Source organism: Rhinoderma darwinii, chromosome 4, assembly GCF_050947455.1.
Source record: "Rhinoderma darwinii isolate aRhiDar2 chromosome 4, aRhiDar2.hap1, whole genome shotgun sequence".
Lineage (NCBI taxonomy): Eukaryota > Metazoa > Chordata > Amphibia > Anura > Rhinodermatidae > Rhinoderma > Rhinoderma darwinii.
Genome location: NC_134690.1, coordinates 374,069,805 through 374,089,876, shown reverse-complemented (window position 1 = coordinate 374,089,876; position 20,072 = coordinate 374,069,805). Strand labels below are relative to the sequence as shown.

The 20,072-nt window shown below is 39.4% G+C and overlaps 1 protein-coding gene and 1 long non-coding RNA gene across 3 annotated transcripts in view; one reads left to right on the top strand and one right to left on the bottom strand.

The window, feature by feature from the left end:
- Positions 1-16,393, top strand: part of LOC142760163 (uncharacterized) — a 31,379-nt gene extending 14,986 nt beyond the window's left edge. Inside the window, exons 2-3 of the long non-coding RNA XR_012883258.1 lie at positions 15,739-15,959; positions 16,055-16,393. This is a non-coding gene — a long non-coding RNA (uncharacterized LOC142760163). The remainder of the gene's footprint in view (positions 1-15,738; positions 15,960-16,054) is intronic.
- Positions 1-20,072, bottom strand: part of WDPCP (WD repeat containing planar cell polarity effector) — a 306,972-nt gene that overhangs the window by 110,419 nt on the left and 176,481 nt on the right. For both annotated transcript variants that reach the window (XM_075863142.1, XM_075863143.1), the window contains 2 exons: positions 6,136-6,259; positions 2,580-2,643 (listed from right to left, as the gene is read on the bottom strand). In XM_075863142.1, coding sequence (XP_075719257.1) covers positions 2,580-2,643; positions 6,136-6,259 — 188 coding nt within the window. The remainder of the gene's footprint in view (positions 1-2,579; positions 2,644-6,135; positions 6,260-20,072) is intronic.

Genomic DNA, 20,072 nt, shown 5'->3' with positions numbered 1-20,072 from the left:
AGATCTGTATCGCTGGGATTCGCTAGAATCTATGGGGCTAAGAGATCCTTGCTAAACATTTGATTATGGAGGGACAGAGGGGATGAACTGGTTGATGAATCATACATCAGATTAAAATTGAACAAACCTGACAATGATCGTCTGATGCTTCCAGTGTGAATAGAAGCAGCTATGTGTATGGCCAGCTGTACATTTTTCCATGTAAGACTAGATTGTATTATGCTTGGCTGAGCTGTACATGTACGTTACAACAATTATTAAATATCTATATCTGACTTTTGCTAGAGTCTTAAGTAAGTGCTGACAAGGGATCCTGGACAGTCAGCCCGTAAAAAGTATGGGCACCGATCATGTGGGCATTCCTGTGATGCAATTAAAGAGGGTTCCCCCTTGCTCCTTTGCGTTCTCATATGTACACTGGAATCCCTATTTATTGGGGTGTACTTAGGGTAAACAGCAGACATGAGAGATTTCTCTGATCTCAACCAATATAGTGGCAGTGAGGCTCTGATTGGCAGCTGCCCTCCTGTTCCTGAACTTACTCCTGCAGGTGAAATACTCTTACAGCAATTTGTGCCCAAAAATTTGTATTGACAACAAAAGCATATTCAGAAAACGATCCCATGTGCACATAAACTTCCATTAGTATAAAGTTATGAATTATGGCCAGGGCTCAAAATTGACACCCACATGTCACAGTAAAATTGTGGCTTTACGGTGACTTCTCGTGACCTCAATTTTTCTCTATAAAAAGAAAAATTCTGGACAGAAATTTTGTCACCAGTGATTCTCCTAAGTCGCCTACGACTTTTTTTCCCCTAATGGGGGATTGAGTTTGCTAATGCATTTAGATGATGCCACAATTTTACGACTTGCAGACGATCCCATGCCGCAGTGGAGCCTTAGCCAAAAAGTAACTTGGAATATGAGAAGAATGAGAAAATGTTAAAATGTTGATAAATAGTTGCATGTTGTCTCATTTTTCTTTCAGAAACGTATACAATGTAACTATTACATGTTCTGTTACTTGCAAAATAGTTAAAGGATTGTTATGCTACTGCAGGTCAATCTGTAAATGAAATATTATTTCGTGTACATGATCAATGTGCTCTCACAATGCACATTTACGGTTCACTTCTCAGAGTTACCGGTTTAGAAAATACATTGAAAGAATATCTACTGAATATAGTGAATAATGAATAAAAAGGACAAATCTATTTGGTTTACAATGTTTCTTTCATATAAATATGGAGTCGTTTTCAAACCCACTAAAGTAAAGTCTTCCTGGTGCAGCGGATCGTTCTGAATGCGATCCATCTAGCAAGTCAAGTTGCTTTATAGGATAAACATTATTAGCATCTACTGTTAAAATCTCCGTTATAGAGTCCATAATATGTTCATTATGTAAAAAAAAGAACGCAAACACACCCATGAAAAGATTTTGTAAAGGTTTTCTTCCAATTGTCATGTAGAAGTCCAAACAATTAGCTGCATAGAGGTAACATGCTGGGTAAGAAGCCATAGCTGTATTTGCTTTGACTACCTGACCTTGCTGGGACATTGTGGATAAGGATCTTCGGAAATAAAAACCTCATGTGGTGCTTTGTGAAAAGCCATTAAAGACGTGGATAATTTATTTTTGTGGCTAATTTAGTGGGAGGGACAGAGAGTAGATGAAATGTAAAACGTCTTGAAGTCCATGTCATTTCATAATTATTCTATACTGTACTGGCAAAAAACGTTTATAAATTTGTCACTTTAATGGTGATCTACAAGACACAATGGGTGCAATCTAAATTCACGGGACAGGCAAGGCTATTTTTGCCGCTGGGCACCCATGGGCGGTTGCCTAGGGTGGTAGAATTTAGAGGTGGCACATTTGTTCTATTTTACTTTCTATTTATCAATCAAACTTAGCTGGATTTTGTGTGTCAGAGACACGTAGGACCCACTCTCAGCTGAGCCGTTAGTTCAGCTGAACTGACGGATTCGGCTGAGAGAGAACAATTCAGCTTTTATGTATACAGGATACATAGAATCTGTATCGTAAAAAGTAAAACTATTTTATTTAATAAAAGTTTATTTGAAAGTTGCTTAAAAACACCTAGCACATTGATTTAATAAAAATTTAAAAGAAAGGTGTACATAGCCTACTAAAAGGTGTACATAGCCTTTAAGCATACCTATGTCGGCGTTTGGGCTGAAAGCAACACTCTGGAAATGAAGTTTTAATCCGGACGGGCTGAATGTGAGGTGTTCAGTTTCTCGCTGTAAACCCTACGCTCTGTTATTGAGTGATGGCTCTTAGATCGCGCACCATATGACGATGAGCACCACTAGAGAAGTCTCTCAAAAGCAGAGGGGAGGGGTTGGGGAGAAGTCGGACACTTTACTTTCAAACCCGTGAGCATTAAAACTTTATTTCCAGAGTGTTGCTTTTAGTCAGAACACAGACCTAGGTATGCTGAAACTTGACTCCCCTACCCCGATCTAGTGCCTTTAGCGGTTGAGGGGGGAGAGGGACAAATCCCGCCCACAGACTCTCTTTAATACACATGTAAAAGTACCATAACATTTACCATGAATAGGTCCCGTGCCCCGATATCTACTGCAAGCAGAAAAGCTTTTTCAAATCGCTGATGCCTGAAACAGAAGTTAGAAACAATTACTGAAAATGTCTAATCTTATCCTTTTAAAATAAGAACTTTCATAGTGGACAAAACATCAATCAATAGTTGGATAAACAGTCAAAATCTTAAAGGGATTCTCCACTTAGACAGGCCATTGGCGTGGGTCTGAAAGCTGTTCCCCATAATAACAACCTAGACAATGAGATGCTTGCACTCAGTATAGGGTCGGACCTTTTATGGAGCAATGGTAACAAATACAAAGTCTTCACTCTTTTACAATAAGAGGATCGCTATGCACTGCTAGTCTGAACTATAGAAATACCTGAGGGAGAGGCTGATCAAAACAGAAGGTGTTTGACAAATGGAAGGACCCCTTCATTCACAGCATAGGTAACAGAAAGGCAATTTTAGGACATGGTCAAGTGCCACAAAGAGAGCTCACACTAAATGTGGAGATGGAGGCACAGCAGAAGATTTAGGATAAAGATTAAGAATAAAGGATGCAAAGACTTGATAGAGAAGGCATGATAGCAGGAAAGTAGGAGAAATGAAACATTAGAAGAAAGCTAATACCAGTTACTTGAAAAGTTAAATTTGAACTTGGTATATTCAGCATAACAGGGAGAGTTACAGAACTCATCGCTAGACCCTAAGTGGTATCATGGCGAGGAGTCAGGTTGACAACAAACTTATATCTAAAAGATGGCAAGAACCTGGTTCTTAAAGAGAATGACTCATCAGAAAATTACATATTTAAATCAAATTTAACGTATTTTTTACCTTTTGGATGTTATCTTTTCTATTATTCCAGTTTTCACAGTATCTACTGGGGCACACACAAATTGCTTCTTTCTGCAACTAATTTTTAAAGGGTAACTAAACTTCCCAAGAACTTTTGACATGTCATAGTGACAAGTTTTAGCGATCGGTGGGGGTCTCAGTGCTCAGATCCCCACCGATCAAAACTTCTGACATGTCAAAAGTTTTTGAACGTTTAGTTACCTTATAAGCTTTGCTGTGTAGACTGGGACAAGCTCAACAGAGTCATATAATTATCAATAGAGGGAAGGAATAAAGCAGATTTGTCAGCTGAATATGCTACCATATGTAAAGGCAGAAAATTACAGGGACAGGTCAGTTCTCATATTAGCCAAAACAGCACAAAAATATTGTTGAGTTCCAGCACTACATAATATTTAGATAAAATGCAGAGGTACACTTTATGAATTTAAGGGATTCCACATAACTCCTACATTAAATATTGCATAGCAATTAATAGACCTACTAAATTACAATACGTTTCAAAACAATTACCAGAGAAATTATTCAGATAATTAAAACGGTGATCCCATAAATTGACTTCAATCAGCTAAATGTAATCATTCTTAGGTTGCCGCTGGCTATTTTTGTTACTGTTCCTCGCCTTTAAATATTCATTAATAACTTTCACTTTAGAAACTCTTTCTGATTAAAACCACATTGGCAACAATGACACATAATACCCATTTCTTCTTATATGATTATTATTTATCTTGGTTATGAAATACAGATACTACTACAATATTTCATTGTGGGGGAAGACAAGTGAAAATCACATTTACTATCGAGGCATTCCTCATTTTAGAAATAATCACATGACTACACATGCATCTCAGAATAATTTATATTATCAAATGGGCTGACTGAACCTTGACCGGAAAAGTTGGCAGACTACCAGTCTGTATATCTCAAAATGAAAATAAATTAACAGTACTAAAAAAACAAAAAAAAAGGACGCCAGACACTTGGTCATGTTTGTTATGGTACAGCTGCAAAATTAATTATTCATGTGCTAATCATGTCCGAAAACATTAAAGTCAATAAAACAATCCCCAATAAAAATATATATTAACCAATCAGCATTTGGCTTTAACGGATTTTCACCAAGATTGTCTAAACCTGATGTGTCTCAAAACCTCAACAAATTTCCTAAGCATTTTTTTTCCGTGGGGGGGGGGCTGGTACATAATTTCGACAGATGTTTAGGTTTGTTTCCACACTTCACAACCCTGGCCTGATTTATGTCCCATAAGACCATCAAATGAGATTTGCTTGGTGGGAGATGCTTTTTTTCATCTGTTAGATATTGCATAGTTCTCTTCAGTACAAGTATTCGCACTTGTGTACTAGACCAGTGAATCTCAAACTCTTAGGCGCACCCTAGTTCTTGATGAGGCATAGCATGGCATACTTTCCTAGGACACCACTCTTCTGTCCCGGAAGAAATGATCTGTCAGATTGCTTCATCCAGGAAAACATTGAGGCAGATTTGCTATTCAAATACGCCAGATTTCCAGCTTAAATTGAGACATAATTCTGGTGTACATGCTGTTCAACACATTTTTTAACAGGTTTTGACACTTTTTAGGCCGCACTCGACAAGGGGGCATGGCTTAGCTACAAAGGGGCGTGGGCCCAGAAAGCGGCGTGTCTTTAAATGCAAAACAGTGCACCACAATTTTGGTGCAAAAAACTGGCATCAACTAAGCCAACTAATAAGAAGTATAAGAAAAAGTATCTAGCATGTCTAGCAAGATGCGCCAAATTGATCATACAGCATGTAACACTTTTAGCCAATTTGTTACATTTTCTGACTGCCTGGTCTATGTTTACACTGTCCAAAACTTACACAGTATTAGTAAATCTGCTCCATTCTTCTATGCAGATTTTCACAGGTAGATAAAGGGTAACTAAACATTTGACAAACTTCTTACATGTCATAGTGACATGTCAGAAGTTTTGATTGGTGGGGGTCCGAGAACCCCACTAATTACTAAAACGAAGCGGCAGAAGCACTTGGCTTTTTCCTGGAAATCAATGTATCGGAGTACGGACTCAATAGAAAGTCTATGAGCCGGTACTCCGATACATAAGAAACGAAGTGGCTGAGCGCTCACACGAGTGCTTCTGCCGCTTCATTTTAGTGTTTGGTGGGGGTCTCAGTGCTCGGACTCCCATCAATCAAAACTTCTGACATTTCACTATGACATGTCAGAATTTTGTCAAACATTTAGTTACCCTTTAATTTTCTTCTTCCGGCAGAAGACGTAGAAGTGTGGAGAAGGTGGCTGTAGACTCTGTGGCTGGTACAGGGTGCACCGTAGCTCATAATAGAGTTGTTGTGGCTGGTACTGGGGCACCGTGTCTGGCACTGATGATACTCTACATGTCGATCTAATGGGAAAGATGTCGACCACTGGTGAGGCCCAGGCATCACAATGCCTTCATAGTTTGAGAAGCTCTGTACTACACAATTGTGTGAATGCATAAAAACGGTTTGAACAAAGAGTGTCCATTTGTCTATAGCAACCAATCAAATTCCAGGTTTATTTATTGCAGAGGTTTAGAAATTAAAGCAGAGGTCTGATTGGTTGTTATAGGTATTACCATCATGTGAGTTGCAGGTTAATCTGTGATCATGGCACAATTCAGTGACTTACTCCAGTCAAAAAATCATATTCTTTACCTCAGAAGATGGTGGAAAAATCTTCGGGCATATCTACTGATTGTGTCCCTGTATTCCATTACGATAGTGTCCAGAAGAGGGCAAGCTGGTGAATAGAAGGTACCAAGGCAGGCCTCCAACTGAGCTGTGGTTTAAAAAAAATGCCACGAATTTTGAGATTAACACTTTAATACACATAAATCAAACATGCAACATAAACACATAAACACAAACAGCACAAATAGAATAAAAACCCCACACCCATTATTGAAAACAATAATATCCAAGTGTCTCAATCCAAAGATTGAGCAACATGGCAAATAGTGATGGTGCCCATTAATTGTGTGGATATCACTCACTAGGCTCCATAGGACAAAATATAATATCTCAATTTTGAAAGAATTAATATTAAATTTGAGTCAATTTTAACCCACACACAGAATGATTGGAAACCCCCGGGGATATTGGCTGCAATGTCACAGTATTTACGTTTGAACACATGGTGTGAAAACCATCTTGAATTTGTCTGTGAAGTTTATATGATTCTATTGAAGTATTTCATTCTAGCAATTGAATTTGAAAAATATTGGAAGATGTTGCCATAACTGCTGCCAGTTACTCAAGTAATATATGTCAATGTTAACTTTTTAAAAGATAATGTAATTGACATGTACAATCCCCTTTATCACAAACATGAGGATGGAGCCAGCAATAAAAAAAATTTGAACAGATCTCATCCACACACTGCATAAATAATACGCCGATAAAACGTTCATAAATTGAGCTACTATGCAGTGTTTTAATCTGCAGCTTGTCAATTCATTCTTTGGAATCCCTGCTTTTCTGTTGTTGGTTTTCCCTATCGAATTCAATGGGAAGATAAAACCCGCAACAAATAGCAGATGTTACTATTTTTGAAGCGGAAAAGCTGTAATTGCGCAGCAAAAATCGCAACTCCGAAAAAAAAAACTCACTTAACTTACCCAGATCTCTATGTTTTTCTGTACAGGCCAGCCTCCAGGGTTGACGTTTCATCCCATGTGACTGCTGCAGCCAATCACAGGCTGAAGTGGTCACGTGGGATGAAATATCATCCCAGGAGGGCGGGCTTCTCGGCCAACTGAGGGACGCGTCGCCATGACTAAGGCCTGGGGTAAGCATGGACATTTTTTTTTTTCTAGCAGCGGAAATTCCGCTCTAAGAACTGCACCACAATTTGGTGCGGTTTTTCGGACGGAATTCCCTGTGTACTTTTATGCAGCGTATCTGCCCTGTGGGAACATACCCTTAAGCATTATTTACTTAAAATGGACCTTTGATGGACCTGGGATTTGGGACTTTTAGGATTTCAAGCAAAGCACCAAACGGATTCACAACTAAAAGATCGCCCTCACTGCATTTAGCGGTTGTCACTTTTTAGTTTATCCAACCCCCGATTTTACACTGTGGGATCTGAACCCACTACAGATTGCCCATTTGACATTATTCTGCAAAAGTATCAAATATGTAGATCATATATAATGTTTTACTAATTTGGTAGACATCAACAAAGTAATTTAAAAGGGATAGGCATATGTTAACCATGAGTCATGGCGGTCCCTCCCAATCATAAAAGGAATGTAAACTCAAAAACTAGGTTTTCTTTATTATGCCTGACACTGACAATACTTACTACTTACTACTTATTATTATTAGTTGTATACAAGTACTAGACACAGGTTTTTACCACTGACTTATATGGACTTCATCAATAATAGAGCTCTTTCCCATTATCATTCTGTCCTGCATGTGGCCTGAACACGAAGAACAAATGGGTCATGCTTTCTTTTTGGGTAACTAATCTGTCCTGGTGATAGGTTCAGTTTTCAGAACCACTAAATCACAATACTGACAATGTATTTTTCATTTTAAAACTTACATATATTTATTTCCACTGCAGATATTCACTACTAGCATCTCCTCGCACCTCATTAGCAAACGGTCTACAGTATTATGATGCATTCCATTTACTATGCCATTACTTGCCCCACCCTGGAAGATCAATTTACCAATCCGCATTTCATCAATACGAATCAAGACTTACAAGCTGGAAACACTATTTAAACTAAGGGCCTGTTAACATCTGCATTGGAGGCTCTGTTAGGGGCCTCTGTCAGAGAACCACGGACAGCTTGACGGAAAACCGACGTCACTCATTAAAGCCAATGGGTTTCGTCGGCCGCCGATGGTGTCCATCATACAATGGATCCAGCACTTCCGGTATTTTCGTTGTTCTACTCCTCTGACGGAGCAGAACAATGGAAACACCATCGCAGACTAAGCAGCGTCAGAGCTCACCCCAGCTCCCCTCATAGTGATCGGACAGAGCACTCAGACAGAAACCCTGCCCCAATCATAAAAAAACAATTGCAGAGGTGTTCAATGAAAGCTGCACAATTTTTTTCATTCCCCCCTTTGCACTGATCTCTATGACCCGCGGAGGGCAGGACGACCCTTTGTTGTCCTAGACCACCAGGGATGCAAACATTAAACCTCCTCACTGTCCCAGGCCAAGGATGCCGGCAATAACCACTTAACTGCCCTAGATACCCATGTATACTAGCTATAACCCTGTCACTACTCTAGACCACCAGTGATTTTGGCATTACCACCAGCCTGAAAGACAACCAGGGATGCAAAATTCTGTCTTGTCAGGGAGGGGAAAAACTCTGTGAGCCGTCCTAATTTATCTGGACACCATATTTATCAAAAGGGGTTTCAGAATGCCAATCTTAGAGGGAACAGTGCCCAGGGCCCTATCTGTCCTCCTCATTAGCTGCAAAGAATTTTATGGAACATTTACCGTAAGTTACTGTATGTAATATATATTTTTTAAAAACTGCCTGTTCTATAATGCAGCTACATGCTTCAAATAAGTAAAACAAAGCATGGTGGCCATATTGACTATAGTCCAGTTACCATTATATGCTACACAGCCATATGTAAATTATTTTATAATAATAGACTACCGCATTCACTTATCCCTGTATGAGAGTATATAAAGCATGAACAAAAGGAGAATTAGACATACAAGTACTTAGAAGGAATCTGTTAACTGGTTTAATGCCACTTTAGTAGCATAAAAAAAAATAGCACATTTTGCCGCATTGGACTTTTTTCATCAAAAAGAGAAAAGTAGGCAAGGTTAACCGAAGGGGACAGGGCCACCAAAGGACTGACATATGTATTACTAAGTATGAATTGTAGGGGGTAAAGAGAGGGTAGGAGGAAACCTCCAGCTCACCAGCTCCACGTTCTTGTATTCGGATCTCGCCCGGATCTCCGTGACGGCATGGTGAATTAGCCATGAATAAGAGCACGGATTGTGCTCGAAACGCGTAGGCTTCTACCTATTTGCCATCCTAACCACCTTGTTACTCCTCTTGTGTTCGCTATTTATTGCTCACATCCAATAAAAGTGGAAACCGAGTTTCCCCAAATCTATCATACATTGCTGGATCCTCTCCTTCTTTCCTTTGTATTACTAAGTATGCCAGAATATGGCGTAAAAATATAGTGCAAATCTAAACCTGCTCATAACAGGCAGAGTATTCCATTCCTGGTGTTAGGACAGTCCAAGATGTGCCAAATTTATTAAAAGGTGTGCACCTCTTCATAAATTTGCCGCATTTAAACCCGACGACCTTCAGTTTAAGGCTGGCATATGAAATGCCAGTTTTAATAAACCCCCCCCCCCCTTTTGTTGTGTCTTTTTCCTACCAAGGGTAAGACTACTTAGACTAGAAACAAACATCCTATTGCTTATACAAGTGCATCTCAAGCTTTTGTCTTGTTACAGCTTATAGAGAAAACAGGCTTGCATCTCATTTTTCATAGCAGGGCTTTCAAGTCTCAGAGTCACTATCTTGGCAGCTACTCTTAAGATACTTCCATATCACTACCGTCTTAACTTTAAACTCTGCATGCTATGTTGTTGTATCTCCTAGTGCCATTGAACGAGTCTGCCTCACATTGACTGCTAACAACTGTATATTTCTGTGCCCAGCAGTGGTCTATTATGAGCTGTCCTCTTTTGTATAGCTCAGTACAGAACATACATTTTTCCTGTAAGATATTGACTTTAGGATCAGCACAAACTGCATTTGACCATAATAAATATTTAAAATATGGATTTTGTAGAAAAGTTTGTATAGCTTGACTTTTTATATAGAAATGCTATATTGTGCAGTCTGTATATTTGTTAATAAAAGTTATTTGTCTTGGTGCAAAGAATTTCACGGACAAACTGTTTTATGGACTTGAGACTTTCAGATCCTTGCTTCTTAATGTGTTCAGTATATACAATTGAAATATATTACATGGGGCTATGGAAATCAGTCAATGGTTGTGGAAATTTGTAAGTATTGATTCTGAGAGCACAAGCAGTGTAAGTGTTAATGCACACGACCGTGTGTGCCACCCGAGTCCCGTCCGTGATCCATAGACGGACATGTTCTATCTTTCCCTGGATCAGACATTCGGGTCCGTTTTCATGGACACGATTCACCTACTAAAGTGAATTGGTCCGTGAAATCTATCTAGAGCCACTCGGATGGCGTGAAAAACGGCTTGAGTGGCACTCGGTTGTGTGCAAAAGAGCTAAGGTAGCAGAATAGCCTTTGTTTTGAAATGAAAGAGGGGGAACAACCATATTAGATTCTATATGATGAGACAACCCCATCTTATTCTATTCTTAGATATGATTACTTGAAGTTACAGACCTTAGGCTAAAATTGCACTACTGAGAGATTCTGAATGCATGTCTCTTTCAGAATTTTGTCAGGGGCAGTGTTGGGGACTTTGTGTGGATTCAAATCATCTAACAAAAAAAATACATATAGCTGGCTTAACCCCTTCCTGACGTATACTTACGTCCTAGCCGGGCAGGGGGGAGTGTGGAGTGGGCTCACAGGATGAACCCGCTCCATACAACGCAGATGTCGGCTGTATACAGCCAACACTTCACTGTAACGAGCAGGATCTCAACCTCTTAGATGCCGCGGTCAAAAAGGACATTTAAGAGGTGGCCCCTCCCATGACAGCCCATCGACCCCCGTTGCGCAGTGACAATTGTTGACATGGCAGTCTGGGGGCCAAACAAAGGCCCCTGGGTCTGACATCTTTGTACTCCTATTAAGACCTATTAATAGGTGGCTGTCAGACTCACGATATATTCCAACACATTAGTATTGCAGTATATCCTGAAAGCGATCCAGCAATCGGTGGTTCAAGTTCCTTGGGGGACTTATAATGCAAGTTAAATAAAGTATTTTTTATGTACAAAAAAAAATATTAAAAAGTTAAAATAAATCCCCCTTTTACCCCTAAAGCATTGTAAACAAAAAATGTAATAAACAGTTGGTATCTCGGTGTCTGTAAAGGTCTGAACTATTACAATATAACAATATTTAATGCACACTGTGAACGCCATAAAAAAATATATGTAGAACTCCAGAATCCTTTTTTTTGTCACAAAAAAATGAAATAAAAAAAGTGATCAAAAACTTGCTTGTACCCCAAAATGGTACCATTAAAAACTACAGCTCATGTTGGTCAAAATGGTCATCAGTTGGCAGCACATCTCCATGTGTAAACAGGGAGATGTACTGCTGAAATGCTGGAAATGTACGGAGATGAACGATCGTTTGTCCCCATAATTTTTGATCATCGCTCCTTGTAAAAGCGTTGATTGTCAAGACCCATATCAAAGCGTGTAAAAGGACCTTTACTAAGAGCCAAACCATATGCACTACAGACATACATACATGAAAATGTTAACGAAAACATATTTATATTCTTTTTTTTCTGGTTGTTTCCATATAGGAAGTTCTTGACTTTCATGCCATTTTACATATTAAAAACACAGGCTAAAATGCTACAATTGATAGAAATTATAATTAAATGTATGTAAACCCATCTAATACCACAAAGCAGGCATAATAAATGAACAATTTTCAAGACTCTGAAAGATACACAGCAAGATAAGCTGAACTTGTGTATTTATTTTACAAACCAGCAGTGAGTTTAGATTAAAAGTGAATCAAGCTTTCTTTATTTCCTTCAAGACGGTTTCCTTCGCCTTTGCTGTTTTCTTGACAGCATGTTTTGTGTTGTTCAATGTTCCGACCTACACAGAATAAGAGTCACTACTTCTATAGTTACAGATTCATTAGAAATCTCAGCTTGAAGCTGACAGAAGAGAAAAGATCTCAAAGATAACCGTCACATCCTACTATATAAAAAGGGCTCACTGGGTTCTACTAATAAAAAGGAAAACAAATTACCGTGCATTTCAAAATTGTTAGATTCAGACATAATAACTCGCTGCTGAAAACAAATGTACTCCTGTTTGAAGCCCATATTGGTATCATGGAGCTATCATCTTAGTAATAAGCTACAGCAATAACAGTGTTTTAAGGAGCACAGTGGGAATTAATGTTGACTAGCTAACGTTTTGTTAAACTGGTTTTTAATGGTATACTTTCTGCTATACCGAACACAGGCGATTTAAAAAACGGAATTTTTATCTAAATTGAATATTATAACAAAAGCGGAGGCAATGCTTCATTATTTTACCATAATGAATATCAGACAAAAGGACACACCAGTTGAAGAAGTAAAGTTTGCCGGGCTACTTTTTAAGACTACAGAAGAGGATACAGCTGAGACATACGAGTAAAAGGGTCATGGGTCCCTACTCATGTCATGAACTTTTATCTAGAAGAGGAACCTAAATGACCTGTTTATTTATTACATATTGTTAAATTAGCACCTTTGTCCTTTCTTACTGATCAATTATAAAACATACCTCGAGTGTGAAAAGAGTTATGTATTAAAATATCCAATCCTCTATTGTGGCATCCTTATTATTAGACCATTTTGAGAGCAATGAAGTTGCTGCCCACCATAAGATTTAAAATGATCAATAAGGTTGGTACCTGATGAAGAGGTCAGAATGATTTCGTAAGGCTTTTTACCATTTTAGGACTTCATGACCCTGCCTCTCTTTTTTGAAACCCACTGGTGGCGCCCATTCGATCCTGCATTTTTCTTCTTTTCTTTGGACATTTCTTCATTATGGGTCACATATGGATTCAATCAGCGCTATCTTGCTGCAAGGTTATCCGTAAAAATAAATAAGTGCCGTATGTAATGGATGCGATACTTGCAGAATATACATAATTAATATTTATGTGCCACAAGAGTGGGAGCGTTGCCAGACTTATAATTTGAACGGAGGCACGTTTCATTGCTCCAACTGAATATCCTTCTGCATTCTGGGTTACTTGCATATACCGCCATTTGACTCACCACAGGGGCAGGGACTAGAAGTGTGTCCGCCAGTGCTGCAATTGTGCCCATCACAATCATGACACTGCAGAATTATCAGCTGCGAACTAGGCCTCAACTCTTATGCACTCTGTATGATGCCCTGATCTGGGTTCCCATGTATTATTTTTACAAGATTAAAGAGGATCTGTCACTAGTTAATTCCCTATCTCCTAACTAATCTAATAGGTGCTATGATGCTGATAATTACAGTGTAATTTTTTAAGAAAACGTTTATTATTTGCAAAGTTATGAGCATTTTTCTAGGCGACTCTTTCTTTCTTTTCACTCTGGGTGGTGTAATGTTTTTTGTATGACGCTGTCCAATCAGCATACAGCTTCTCCCTCTTCCCTGCTCAGCAACACAGGGTGATCATATAGCATACAGCTTCCCTTCCCGACTGTGTTTTCAACTGATAATATCTCCGGTTGTTTCACAGCTAAAACTGTGATTCTCATGTTTTCTATAGACTGCACACATAGGAGAGCAGGATTCTCCTCTTCTATCTATCACATATATATAGTGTAGCTGAGAGTCCAGCACTGGGCTAACATAGAAATCTTACTAGCACGGCTGTGTCTTTCTCTGCTCCTACTTCTTTCCCCTGCTCACCCATCCCCCTCTATAGACTAATATGCAGCATGTGTGTTTTCTCTCTCATTCTCTATCTCTGCTCCCTCCTCCCCCTCCCCTCTCCATAGACTTATATAGGCAGGCAGTGACGAGACACCCCCCCCCCCCACACACACTTTCTGCAGTCCATCTCCTCTGCTCTGTAAACCAGGGACGGACTTTGCTTGACAACAGGGGTGGACAGAAGATTAAAGAAAGGGAGACACCTAGTGGAAGTAACTTCACACAGAATTTGCATGGATAAAACAACTAAATTTTAACAGTAAGTAAATTACAAAGTTTATTTATATCAGGTATACTATTAGATTAGCATAAGTTGTTTGAAAAGTTATTTTCCATTTAAAAGCCATTAATGGCTAAACAAAGTGGAAGAGTTATATTGGACCACTCTCAGAGGAGCAGTGGAAAAGTATACTAGAACTTACCGCCAAAGTTCAAGCTACATGGGGCTGACAGGGTTTCACAGTTGTTTCTCATCTATAGGGTCTATAAAACACCAAGTCTACTGTAGAGGATCGGGATACGGTAGGACTCAACTTGTCCAAGACGTGGGTTGCTAAATGTGCATTTGATGCATATGCTATGGGAATGCTCCTCTATAGTAACATATTCAAGGGGTGTGCTGGCCACCAGTGGCAGGGTGTATGGTGTTTTCCTCCCGGCAGAATTAAAGATATGCATTCTTAATATTCTAGGAGATACAGTTACTGAAAGTCATATAGTTTGGGCGTAATTTATAGGCTGTATGCCAGCATGGAGCACTACATGTAATCGTGTGACTGGCACACTTATAGAAGCTATATCTGTGTGCAATGATAATACTAAGCAGCCACCCCCCTCTTGAATAGTAGGCGTGAGAATGCCTGTTCATCAGTATTTTTGCACCTGTGCAATCTCCCTCTATGTAGCATTGTAGTCTGTCTGCGTCCTCATGTGAATTGGTGCGTGCATCTGCCATTGTGAGTAAGTTTGGCTTTTATCAGTGATCATATAGATGTGGGTATCTCCCATATGGTTCTGGTACATTTGTGTACTTGTTAAAGTTTTTGTTCTCTGTATGCTCCTTATGTATAAAATGCTAAAAACTTATGCCTAAAAAAGAAATAAAACGATGTGCCACAATAGTTGACTGTTTTAAAAAAAATGACATGGACCCGTGTTGCCCTTAGGACGCCAATGTTGGCAAAAGATGTGGGGATGGGGGGGGCTTATTTGTTCGAGTCATTTTGAAAAACGTGGCACATAGATTTAAAGGATAAATAGTCTTCAGCCATCGCATCCATTACATAGGTCAACCTTACGGGGAGAATCAACTTCATTGCTCTCAATGTGTTCTAATAATGAGGATTCCATATTTTACTATATGAGTTCAATCACCTTTCACACTTGTTTTTTTTATAATGAATTGAATAAAAGTTATGTTTTCTAATTAATCAGTAAGTAAAGCTAGTTTCATGCGCTGCGGTCAAAATATTTGCTGCAAAATGGCACAGTTTTGATGTCATTTGCGGCAAAAAAAATAATAAATATTTTAACCATGACATGTGGACTCAGACTTAGTGTTTAGTTGCTAATTCAGCAATATGTAAATTAATAATAATGTCACAAACTTATTTCTCTAGGCTCCAGCGCCACTGCAATGAGTCTTGTCGCGCATAGGTATGCTCGATGCGAGAAGCTGTTTGGCCAACCAAAAAGTTAGGCATTATATTTAAAAGAGCTCCTCGCTGGCCGCTGTACCAGTTATAGATATTACTCTTTTGAATGGATTTGCTGCCTGTTATGGAACTTGACCTGAACTTTTGTGACCAGACTTCATTGACTACTCTTTGGACTCTCCAAGGTACCTGATCCTGCCTGACCTCTGTTACCCGAGCCTTTTTTTTTTTTATGGAAAAAAATTGACCGATTCTTCTAATCCCATACAATTCCTTGCAGGATATACTACAAAGACAAGTAAAGTCATAGATATGCTGCTCTGTGCAAAAAAAAAAACGTTATAGTCTAATCCTCAATCCCCCCACCACCAAAATTCTCCACCTACCCCAGAAGAATGCACAGGTTGGAAATCTGTTGACACAGAGCAAAGATACTTCAGTCATATAAGGAATAATTCTGCACTATGTTTCAAAAAGACCACAACCAGAAAGATTACACAATGTACCATACAAGCTGTAGCGGTCTTCAGGAAGTATAATAATCAGCCCTGTACCAGTTGAGTCCACTTTTCCAAGCTGTTAAGTAAGGCATAAATATCTCATAGCGTGCAATGTGCGGGTTTTTTATCTAAAACATAAATACATAATTGAACATTGCCTGTGGTTTCTGCTTTGTATTAGCAAAAGCAATTTTGCTTGACTTAAAAATCTATATATTTCAGTAGTATTATATCTTCTCTACACCACAAAACCTGCTTCTGTGAGTTTCTGCTTTCATATAATATACGGTAGAGTGGCATTTTTCCATGTTATAGTAAGTATAAATATGCCCATGACAGTATAACCTGCCAAGCAATAAGAGCGGTTTCTCCAATTTAGGTACAACATTTAGAAAGATTACACAAAGCACAATATAAGCAGTAGTGGTCTTAGAGAAGTAGAATAATCAGTCCTGTACCAGTTGAGCCCACTTTTGCAAGCTGTTAAGTAAGGCATAAATATGTCCCATCTAAAAACCTACATAAAAATCCACTACGTAAAAACAAATACAAAATTGAATGTTTCCTGTGGTTTCTGCTTTGTATTAGCAAAGGCAATTTTACTTGATCTAAAAATCAACATATTTCAGTAATATTATACATTCTCTATACCACCTCTCTTTAAAAAAAAAAAAGTTCAATATTAATACTTGTAAAGCTCTTTACAGGGGTGCTCAGTTTTGGACAATCTACTTGTTAGATGGGTATCTTGACAAGAAGTTGATCACAAGTGCCCCCCTGCTGGCATCTCCAGCGATCAGCGGTTATCTGTGGAGAAACCTGGCGGTGTTTGATTTCCCTGCAGCGCCACCACAGGGGAAATGAAGCATTACAACAGTGTCTATTTATATAAATGGGTTGTCTGTGTAATGCAATACAGGACAGGTCCTCCAGAATGAGACACTCTTTGTAATCGCTTTACACTCTGGCCAAAGATGAAGATCCTGAACAAAGGGGCGCTCAATCAAAACTGCAGGGAACAGCAATTTCGCCTCCAGCCCCACACTCCTGAACAGCACTGCAACAAAACTGATATGTGCAGATGATCCCTAAAGGCCCAAATGTGTGCTGCAGCTATAGTAAGACCTGAGGTGAAATCACCATATTGGTTCAGGGCATGAGTCTAGGGGGCAGAGCAGCATGGTACCACAGAGGCGGAGGGTCTACATGTATTTTGGGGTCTGGAGTCTGTACTTAATTTGTGGACTATACTTATTTTGGGGTCTGTAATTTTTGAGGGGTTTGGTCAGTAGCCTGAATTTATTTTGGGGTGTGAGGAACGAGTCATGTGCACTACTTGTGGTTCAAACTAATCAGGTTGTCAGTGTTTGTGGGCGTGGCCTAACTAAATGTTGAAAAAAGGTCTGTGCGTCGCTTATCCCACTAAGTCTATATGTGCGTCCCTGAATGTCCATATGAGTGGTAGGACAGTAAATCCTTACAATATGATCCCTGCACTCTCAACTCCTGCTAGCCTTGTTGTGGACCAATGATTGGGGCACCAGACAGCGATGTCGTTTAAGGAGGTGAGTAAACCACTGGACACCCAGTTCTTGAATTTAAATTTTCCCATTAACATGTTCCCATTAACCCCTTCACGAGCAATGACCACCAAAGAGAGTATCACATGCAATAGAAATTTTCTGCTGAGAGCAAGCTCCAAATTTTGCAACCTTAGCTACTATATATAAACCAGTAAAGCAAATTCAATTGACAATTAGGTTAAATTTCACAAGTCAAACTCAAGCATGATTACTGCCAGACCTGCTGAATCTAAACATAACTTAAATAAGAGCTGTCTGGTAACGTCAAGCAGCTAGAAGGTCTTAAAAACCAACACATGATGCCACGTCTTAAAGGAACAGTGTCATCACAATTTTTTTTTTAATATGTTAAAGATGTTAGTGCTTTATTAAAAACGTTTATATTTATTTGTGTGTTTGTGTTTTACTTTTTCTTATTTTTACACTTTTTCTTCTCTATGGGGGCTGCCATTTTTTGTTCTATTTCTGTATGTGTCGATTAACGACACATACAGACATGGAATACGGCAGCCACAGTCCCATAGAGACTGTGAACGGGTCCCGTCCCATCCACTTCTGTGTACGCCGTCTGTGTGGGAACTGCACATGCGCCGCTCCCACACAGTCCAACTTGAAATTGGCGCCGTCCGGCGCCATTTTCCTGTGGACCGGAAGTCGTGGCCGGACAGTAATATTACTACTTCCGGTCGCGGCTTCCGGACTTGTGCACTTGGACCAGCGGCAGCAGACGGAGCGGACGGGCCGGAGGGAGCCGCGGCGGCAGGAGCAGGTAAGAGATTTCAATGTATGTTCGTGTTTGTGTACGTTTACTACTGTATGTAAACCTACTACACTGTGTGTTAGCTCAAAAAATGGCGACACACAGTGTAGGAGGTTAGACCGTTCAAACCCCTCGTTTATCCCGGCACTAGCCAGGATAAAGGAGGGGGGGGATGCTGAGAGCTCACTAGAGCGAGGGCTTTTTACCCAATTTTGCAATGCTGCAATTTTGGGAATGGCTCCATCTAGTGACCAGCAATGGGAAATATTATAAATTAGAATTAATTTATAATATTTCCTGACTCGTGAAAAAAATAAAAAAAATTTGAACAATGTTTAACCACCTACACACTAAATGTTTAATTAAAAAAAACAAAACATGTTTTTCTGGCAACACATTACCTTTAAAGAGATTCAAATACAGATGCCTAACAAAGTCATTTAAATCAGGAAAGGGTTACAAAGCCATTGTGAAGGCTCGACTCCAGTGAACTTCAGTGAGAGCCATTATACACAAATGGAGAAAACTAGGAACAGTGGTGAACTTTCCCGGTAATGGCCGGCCTAACAAAATTACAACAAGAGCGCATCGACCACTCATCCAGGAGGTCAAACAGAACCCAAATGAACATCTAAAGAGCTGCAGGTCTTATTTGCCTTAGTTAAAGAGTATTACGTTTATTTATACAAAGCACAAAATTACAAAAATTTTGTATTGAAATGTAAAAAATTACTCAGCGAAGAATTATTACATTTACTTAGATAGTATGGCGCCACCTGGTGTTCAAATCATATAGCAATATGCACATCCATCCACCTAATGAGAAAAGTGCTGGTGGTCGAGCATGCTCAGTCACTCTCCCCTAGGCCAGGTCTCTGCGTAGTGATCCTCTGTTCACTGCAGTGAAATAGCTCCTTTTCAGCTAGTTAGAATTATGTAGCCGGATTAGAAAATAACACCTCTTGCACACGACTGAGTTCGGGCCGTGAAAAACGGTCCGTGTATTGGCCGCATTTTCCAGCCCGACCACGGTACAGGTCAACGGGACACCTGGCATCATAGACATTTATGATGCTAGGAGCCTCTGTCAGACTACGGAACTGCTGTTCCATACAGAACAAAATTATACAGTACAGAACAGCAGTTTTGTGGGGAGTCAGACTCCTAGCATCATAAATGCTCGACAGCCATGTAAAAGACTCATTGCAAGTTATCGAAAAAGGTGGCAAAACGAGATATTAAGTTTAATAGGGCAATTACTTTTTCCACATGGGTGATATAGGTTTTGTATAAATCTTTATCCTTAATAAATGGAATGATCATTAAAAAGCCGCATTTTGTGTTTACTCGTGTTGTCTTTATCTTATATTAATATGAGTTGGATGATCTGAAACATTTAAATGTGACAAATTAGCAAAAAATAGAAGAAATCGGGTGAGGGGCAAATCACAGTAC